The sequence below is a fragment of the Antrostomus carolinensis genome, unplaced genomic scaffold (assembly GCF_000700745.2).
Source record: "Antrostomus carolinensis isolate BGI_N321 unplaced genomic scaffold, ASM70074v2 scaffold22239, whole genome shotgun sequence".
Taxonomy (NCBI): domain Eukaryota; kingdom Metazoa; phylum Chordata; class Aves; order Caprimulgiformes; family Caprimulgidae; genus Antrostomus; species Antrostomus carolinensis.
The window spans coordinates 4,543-13,394 of NW_010336754.1; the positions used below are offsets into that span (position 1 = coordinate 4,543).

At 39.8% G+C, this 8,852-nt stretch overlaps 1 protein-coding gene across 1 annotated transcript in view; it reads left to right on the forward strand.

Annotated features, from left to right (window-relative positions):
- Positions 1-8,852, forward strand: part of FKBP15 (FKBP prolyl isomerase family member 15) — a gene marked incomplete at its 5' end in the record, with an annotated part of 26,545 nt that overhangs the window by 3,283 nt on the left and 14,410 nt on the right. The window contains 9 exon segments of the mRNA XM_029086732.1: positions 663-761; positions 1,216-1,365; positions 2,368-2,436; positions 3,786-3,929; positions 4,427-4,572; positions 5,373-5,421; positions 6,093-6,212; positions 6,478-6,577; positions 7,356-7,459. Of these exon segments, the coding sequence (XP_028942565.1) occupies positions 663-761; positions 1,216-1,365; positions 2,368-2,436; positions 3,786-3,929; positions 4,427-4,572; positions 5,373-5,421; positions 6,093-6,212; positions 6,478-6,577; positions 7,356-7,459 (981 nt within the window).

An 8,852-nucleotide genomic window follows, 5' to 3' on the forward strand; every position in this document is an offset into this window, starting at 1 on the left:
AGCCCTAAAATGGGAGATGTCAGGAAGTTCTGTTTTCTGTCAGTTTTACAGTAAATTGGTTTGTTGATTTGCTGCTCTCAGCTTGTCATCATGGGACATAAAGTTTCTTGATTTGATAGATAAAAATTCTACACTGAAATAGAATTTCAGTCCCAACTTTCTGACCAGGATGCTAGCTTGCTCTTTAGTTTTATGAGTGCATTTTAAAAGTTTAATAGGTTATGTACTCAGCTAGTGGTGACATGGATTTTTAGAAGTGAGGAAGTGACTCCTGCAGTTGATTCTGGAAGTCTATATATAATCAGTACTTAGGAAAAGGAGATTACTTACACTTAAAAGTCTCAGTATATACTACAGAAAGCTTTAAAGAAGCCTGTGAAAGCTTTCACCATCTTGTGAAAGCTGCAGCATCTATAAAGAACTTAGTATTTGCTCAAGTATTTCAGTTATAACAGTTCTTCCCTGATAATGAGCACATAAATAAAAGCTAATTTGTGCATTCTGAACATGCACGCTGTTGGGTAATAATACAGCAGGGTTGTTCTTCTGCTTAATTTCAGGAGCTCTTATTTTAAGCTGCTTTTGGCTGTGGCTTTTTTTGTTTTATTTTAGTTGAATGCATCTTTTAATGTGTAATATAGAACCGATTTCATTTCCCACAGGTTCAACCCAACAATTACAGTACGTTCTATGATGATCAGAGACAAAACTGGTCCATCATGTTTGAGTCAGAAAAGGCAGCAATGGATTTCAGTAAACAGGTAACTACTTGGTGCAAGGTATGACCTGCTATTTTGTACAGAAAAACAGGCAAATCAGGATGTATCTCTGAGAGCACCTTACTGCTGAGAAGTTGTAAGTCAGAGTTGTGCTTTTTCATTGAAGTTCAGTTTTGGGTATCTGCATGTGATTAAAGCAGATCTGTGATGAGCCTGGCTGAGTTTTCTTCATTAGATACAGGCCTTCTATTAGTTCTGATGGAATTTTTTATCCAGATTCTCAAGTACTGTAAGGCCAACTGTTCTGTAGAGCAGAAGGTATTTAACTTTTTATATAGCTTAGCAAAATTCAGCAGAAGGAAACATGAAACACATCTTAAGTGCATCTATAACCTGGGCTTGATCAATACAGTAAGAAATGGATCAGATCTGTAATGGGTGGAACTTGCTCCTCTGTTTTAATGGCCAGAGACATTGATGGGCTTTCCTTCTGCAGGTGTGCATTGCCAAATGCAACAGCTCCTCAGTGCTCGAGTCAGTGCTCTACCAGGATCTCCTCCTTGGAGAAGGGCAGGGAGTAGAAGGAGGAGACTCTCTGGAAATTGCCTATACGGGTTGGCTGTTCCAGAACAACGGGCTTGGACAGGTAAAGGCATTTTGGCTGCTTCCTAATAATTAGAGTTTGATAATCCTTGGGAGGGACCTGCCACATCGAGCATAGTACTGGTGCTAATGTTAAAGGTGTTTTTTCAGTCACTTATGGCACCCATAAATGAGGTCATACGTGTTACCTGCAGAATAATAAGGGATTCTGTTCCTGTTCAGGAGGAGGTGATTGAGGTGCTTTTAACTTTCACAGGCACTCTCACACATTAATACTAAATGAAAATGGTGAGAAGGGACAATGAAGCTAGCTGTGCTTCTTTGGAAACAGCTCGAGGAAGTGATAAGAAGGGCCTTGTCTGACTTGAAGCACATCTCCAAATGTTAAAAGCATGAGATTGCTTTTACATCCTCTACAGCTGTGTCCAATCCAGCTTGCTAACAAGGAAAATAAATGCTTTGATGTTCCACAGCATTGCCTTTAAAACACTTCTGCTGGTTTTGCTATTAGCAAAATTCATGGTGAAGGGTTTTGCATTTGCATCCATCTTCAGTTGAATCCTTTTGCTATAAAAAAGGACTTTGATTTTCATCTTCAGGGGATTTTTTGTTTTGCTTGGTCTGCTTGGCATGCTCCTCTCTACGCACCAATGGCACATAGCAGAGCTTACTTCTGATCTCCTGAAAGAGTTGCTCAGCTGCATTTGTCTTAGTTTAATGTACAGAACTTCTAGACAGTTGTTTGCTGCTTTGTATAAGCCTTGTGTAGTGTTTTATTTGGCCCAGCCCTTTGTCCATCAAGGTCTAAGTGGTTTTAAAGTCTGAGTCTCCAGCTATTACTCACTGTAAGAAATTGTACTGTACAGTGGACTAGAAGCTATAGCCATGCTCTGTCTGATGTCTGTTGAGAATTAATTTTGGAAGTAGCAGAATGGGAAATAGCATGTGAGAGACTGGAAGAGTTTATGGAATGTGTAAAGTAGATTTCAGAATCTTGAAGCAGTTGGGAAATTCATGTATTTTGTGTTTTTGTTGGACTCTCTAGGTGTTTGACTCAAATGTTAACAAAGACAAGCTGTTGCGGCTAAAGCTGGGATCTGGAAAGGTCATCAAGGTAGAACTTCTGGCACTTTCATTGGATTAATTGAACTCTCAGAGCTTGAAATTACTGAAGATTTTCAGGATTAATTTATGCTATCACTGTTAGATTTTTCATTTGATAGGAAACACTCTAACAGTGACTCCCTAAAACTTTCTTCTTAATTTACACAGTACAGCCAAGTCTCCTTCTCAATGGCAGTATTAGAAAGAAGTTGTCCTGTTTGGTAACAAGGAAGCTTCCTATTTTCAAGAGCTTGGGGTTTTTTGTCTTTGTTTTTAGAGAAGTCACTTACTCCATTCCCTTGTTGTCAGGGAACCGTATCTCTAAAGGAAGGTTTCCATTTGAGAACAACTTCAGATTCCTCCCCACTCATTGTGCCTCAGAAGCAGAGCATCAGATAGCTCTGAAACAACACCTGGGAAAAGGGCATGGGAGAGTGAAGACAACTGACAGGTTTTAGGTTGGTCTAGTAAAAGATACTGCCTGGAGTAGTTTTACCCTCTAAGTCAAATCATGAGGGTTTTTACTATAATAATTTTTCAGTCCTGGTGGTATGATACTCTTTTACATTGTGCCATGAAATCACGTTCTGAATCAGAGATGCTTTTGTTCAGGTCGGTTCCATTACCTGAGTAATTAATATATGACCTGTTTACCTGTTGTACTTTACTAAAAATGCACTATTTCTTTTTTTTTAATGTATATCTTCTTACTGATGTTGCCTGGGTGTAGTAGTCATCCTGTTAAATACTGGCATCCATTTGACAGTTTGCATTGCTCTGATTTCTCAGTCTCCACTAGGACTGTTTTCTGTGGGTGCTTTTGGAAGCAATAGCAGTTTGGAAGTGACCTTTCAGTGACATGGAGTCCTGTTCTTCCCCAGAATGCTGGGAGAGGTCACCACTACGTGCCCTGCATGCCACCTGCAGAATTTGTGCTTACAGCACAGCCTGTGGTTCTTTTCTCCAGGACATCAGTGTGATCTGTGATAGCTGCTTAAGTTACGATATCAAAAACTTGAACCAGGTTTCTGTAACCATATAGAGAACCTGGCAGCCTCCAGCCTTCATGTTAGAGGTTGCTGCATCTGTTTGATTTCATTATAAACGTGTCAGGAACTGCATCTTTACTCTTAAGTTAATGTTGCAGTTTAGAGTTGGCCATTATGACTTGCTGTAAGACAAAGGGTTAGTGCTGCAGACTGAAATTGAATAGGATTTTACAAGAATCTCTCTGTAAGTGTTCTGTAATCTTCTATAAGTGGTGCCTGAAGCAGTCTTAATCAATGTAATTAAGAGAAACTGTAATGTCACTGATCATACTGTTCACTCTCTCTTTTGTTGTGTCGTTGAAAACCAAAGGGCTGGGAAGAAGGAATGATGGGGATGAAGAAAGGAGGACGAAGGTATCTCATTATTCCTCCAGCATGGGCCTATGGGGCTCAGGGAGTGGCTGGCCGTGTCCCTCCAGACTCTACTTTAGTGTTTGAGGTGGAAGTCAGGCGGGTAAGTGTCCTCTGCCAAGCATTTATTTTACATCTGCTTTGTGGCTGTTGGGTGGCAATGTCTGTCTGCAAGGTGAAAACCTGCTGTTGGCATGAGAGCTACAGCTCAGAAACTGTTATAAACCAAATACCTCAGGAAAATACATATATTTACTTTAAAAACAAAACAAAACCAAGACAAAAACCCCACAAACAAACCCACAAAACCCTAAACCCCCAAAAATCTCTGTAGGCTGTTTACTAAGATTTGTCTGTTCTAACTGTCTTGGGATTTTTTCATTGTCTCATTTGTGAGTCACTTGGGAAAACAGAATACTCATGGTGAGGAATGACAGGATCTAAAGACTCAGCTACTCCAGTTCTGAATCAGTTGTATGCTTTTACTTGAAGTGCATGAGCTTGACAAAGGAGTAGTCATCAAAAGTAAACAAGTTGCTGAAAACTTTTTTGGGGGAACCCTGAAAAACATCCTTTTTTTTTTATGACATGTTTTTGAAGGTGAAGTTGGTAAAGGAATGTTCTGGTTCGGATGGACAGAGTGTTAGTTCAAGAGATTCACCTGCACCTTCTCCAGTACCCAATTCAGATGGCTTCTCTGCAGACACTGGTTTATTGCCTCCATCTACGATCCCTCCAAAGCCTGGGTAAGGAGCAGCACAGTTAAAATGACTTGAAGTATTAAAAGATGGCAGTGCTCATAAACATTTGGCACAATGCTGCATGAACGCATCGTTTGGCAAACGTGGGTCCTTCTGTGTGCCAGCTCTGTGCCATCAGTGTGGGGGAGGAGTGCTTGCTAACAAGACTTGCAGGAAATTTTCTGCTGGAATGCTGGCTTTCAGATTTAAAGAAATTGAAATGAGCATGGATGAAAGAAGTCATTCCTCTACAGTATTATTGAGATCTGGTGTGATTAAGCTATGTGATTATGCTACATCTCATCTCAGGTGGCAGAATAGTCATAAGTTGGTCTTGAGTAATGGCCGATTCATTTAATTGCAAATTTTACATGGTCATTTGTTACTTAAATTAATTAAATGGGTCAGTCATCTTTTTCGAGGAGTTCAAGTTTAACTGCTTTTTTTTTTTGTTGTTGTTGTTGCTATAAGTAATTCATTGGTATTGGTTAAGATTGTACCAGAACGTGGTCATTTCAGCAATCAACAAAATCAGCTGTTCCACACCCATGGAACCTGCCCATAATGATGTTCTGAAATCTACAGATAATGTTGCAAAGAAACTTCCAAAAGTAAGCTTAAAAAAAAATAAATAAAAATGCTCACAATATAAGGAAATAATTTTCCTAGGAGGAGGTGTATTTGGTTTTCCTAGGAGGAGGTGTATTTGACAGTATTTAGAAACGCAGAATATTTGATCCTGAATTTAATGTCCAATATTAAGAGATTTAATTTAATCTCCAACATACACCTGTTTGGCTTTTCAGGGAACCAGCTGTTCGGGCCAAGTCAAACTCCATCAGTGAACAGCTAGCAGTAAGTGGTGATGTTTTTTTCCTAACTAATTTGAAGCCTGAAGTAGGGGAAGCTTGTTTGGTTTCACTTCTGCATTCAGTGTTGCTGAAGATAAAGTGAACATCATGCAAGCAAGGCACTCTGAAATGTCCCAGCTTACAGCAGATGAGGGCTTTGTTTTTGAAGGGATTAGCAGAACATGAGGAACCTCAGCCCAAGGTCCTACTCTTAAATGCAAAGTTACCTTGACCATGTGGATACTCACAAGACTAATTGTGTTCTTGGATAAGTGGACAAATTCAAAATGGATAACAAATAGTAATTGGGACATTCAGTATAAATTTATGTTGCTACATGAGGAGACTTTTTGTGTGTGCCTGATAGAAAAAGCTGCTAAGCAGCTTCCTTAATTCTATATTTTCTTCTCGTTGCTGTGTTGTGTTCAGGGATATATACTCTATGTAATGACATCAGTGTCATCCCAGAAGGAGAGTATATAAAGCAAGCCAGAGTAACAAATCCACAGTATTGTGTGTGTGTGAAAATTACTTTTTCCCAGTCATTGAAAAATTGAAAGAACCAGAATTATTGTCAGAAATTTAGAAGAGTCTAATCCTGATAGATATGTCTGTAATGTCTGAAAGGCCTGGGCTGAGAAACAAAGGCAGAGTAACTGCAAACATCTCTTTTAGAATCCAGATGTAGCAAAGGCAAAGCTAATTTCTCGGATGGCCAAAATGGGACAGCCCATGCTGCCTTTCCTTGCTGGAACAGCAGGTGGTCAACTTGACTCCAGTGACTCGGAAATAGAGGTACATCACCCATCACATTAAGTATGACTTTGTTTTTTTAAGAAAATGCTTTTTCTACAGTGTAAATTCCCTAAAGTGGAATCCATAGCAATATCTCTCCTTTTGTACAGGGGAAGCATCCTCTGTTTCTGTGGCAAAAGGGTTTAGTGTTCCTATTACTGTTCCTGTCTAGTTCAGTTGGGTTAATTGGATTAACACCTAGTCGGAAGGGGTCTCTTGGGTTTGAACTGTTCACTCATTGTAACACACAGAAATTTTTATTTAGGATCCAAATACACTCAGAGGGACAACACAACCAGTGGCTTCATCTTCCGTGAGACCATCACAGCCAGCTCACGCGGTACTGCCCACAGTGTCAACACAAGGTAATGTGCTGGTAAGCCTGGGGTTGGTAGAGAGAAATTTCACTTCTTTATGACTTTATTTTCACTTTTTTAGGCTTTTAAGTACAAGGGTTGTCTGAATAGAAAATTCCTTTCAGGGACTGAAATAGGAACTGATAGATAAGCTTCTAATAGCACTTGCTGATCCAAAGGTGGACTAATTCATAAAGCAGAAAACTGAAGTCCTTGGAATATATATTGTGATCTTGTATACAGATTGCTGCTTGAGGAAGAGCAGCCACAGGGCATGAGCTGCTCTGTCGTCATGTGTGCAGGGGTGGCAGAGGTTTCTAGGATGTGTGATTTATAAACAGAACTGTTACACATCCTTTCCCAGTGAACAGAAATTTTTTTTGTTTGAAAATGATGGAAATAATAGCCAAGGGCATCAGAGGGTTGGCAGCTCTGGAGTGAGCTTGACCTGTCTTCCCATGATGGAACAGTAGTATCAGCTGCTGGTCAGCTGAGCAGTCTAAAGTCAGTTTGAGTAACATCCGGTGTCAGTAAACTTCAGAGGCACTTTTGTTTGAATTCAAAGAGGTTTTCTTTGAATTAAAAGAGCTAGAAGTGAAATTTCTGTGAAAGATGACTCTTTGCTTGACCTTTTATCACTTGACTGGATTTAATTTCCACAAGACTGCAGACAGGCTTGTGTTAAATTTCTATCTCTTTAGTGACTTTTTTTGGCTATTTCACACCAAGTGAGTTAAATTGTTTCTAGTGACTTTATGGCATGCTGAATTTCTTTCTTCCCTTTCAGTACCTCAAGCATCTGGTTCTACACCCCCAGTATCTTCTGCTGCTTTAATACCTGCCACGATCCAGCCCCATTCAGCTCTGCCTGCAGGAGCACAGGGTTTTCAGGTACCAACATGAAATTGAGGAGAATATTGGCATGTCTGTCCTTTCCCATAAGTCCCACACTGCTGAGAGCAAGGACTCAATAGCAGCATGTAAGGATGAGAATCCCAGGCTGCATCTTGTGGCTGTTCTTTGGCTTTCTCAGGTTTCCATCACATGCCTCTTAGAATTTAATCAAAAAGGGCTAATTTTTTTTCACCTACTGATGCCTTCTTAAGGCTGAACTAAGAATTAACCAGACTATGTTTAATATCTGCTTTTGTAGTGGATAAAATAAAAACTTCCAAGTGCTTGGACAGCAGGTGAAAACAAAAGTATTTTAGTTGTAATTTTTCTTGGTCATGGTCTGTCTTTCCACAAGAGCTCATTTGAACAATTAATGGGTTTATGGGTCATGTTTGGGTTTTTTTTATCCTGCAAAAGAATAATCCTTTTAAAAGTCTTATGGTGCCACTGCTATAAAGTGATGCAATCTGTTTGCTAACAGGGAAACTTTGGGGGTTTAACACCCCATGTATTTGCCAGATCAGGTAGTGAAGATTTAGTACAAAGCTATTGTACAAACAATTCCATGAAGTCGGAAACCAAACTTATTGCCCTGTGGTTTCTGTAGTTATTTTCACTTAACCTATTTTCTGGAGGATTTGGAAATCAAACAGTGGCCCGTGCTGCATAGAAGCAGTGTTTACTTCTGAAGGATCCAGGCAGAGGAAGAAAATATTTAATAATGAATGCAAACACTATGTTAAAACAAACAACAAACAAGCAAAAAAAAAAAGCCCCAAGCAAACAAAATAAGCCTGGTGTATTGCTTTGGCTTTGCATTTTCCTTGTATTGAAAATGAGGAAGTTGTGGCAAGTAACAAGATTAAAAAAAAAAAAAAAAGATAGGCTTTTCTGTTTGAAATAGAAACTGGTGATTAAAGTGAAGTTTTAATCTGACAATGATTTGGATATATTGTTTCGAAAGTTTCACCCTGATGTCCTGAATTCTTATAGAAACTTGGCCCTTGTAATTTTTTTTTTCCTTGCCTGAGAGAAGAAATTCATCCAGGTGAGGTACCCATAACATTTAATGCATTCTTCTCTGGGGAGATCTTATAGCAGCCTTGCAATACCTGAAGGGGCTACAAGAAAGCTGGGGAAGGACTTTTCATAAGGGCAGTTAATGACAAAACAAGGGGAAATGGGTTTAAGCTGAAAGAGGGGAGGTTTAGACGAGATATTAGGAAGAAATTCTTTGGTGTGAAGGTGGTCAGACACTGGAACAGGTTGCCCAAGGAAGCTGTGGCTGCTCCTCCCTGGAAGTGTTCTCGGCCAGGTTGGATGAGGCTTTGAGCAACCTGGTCTAGTGGAAGGTGTCCCTGCTGCTGGCAGGGGGGTTGGGACTGGATGA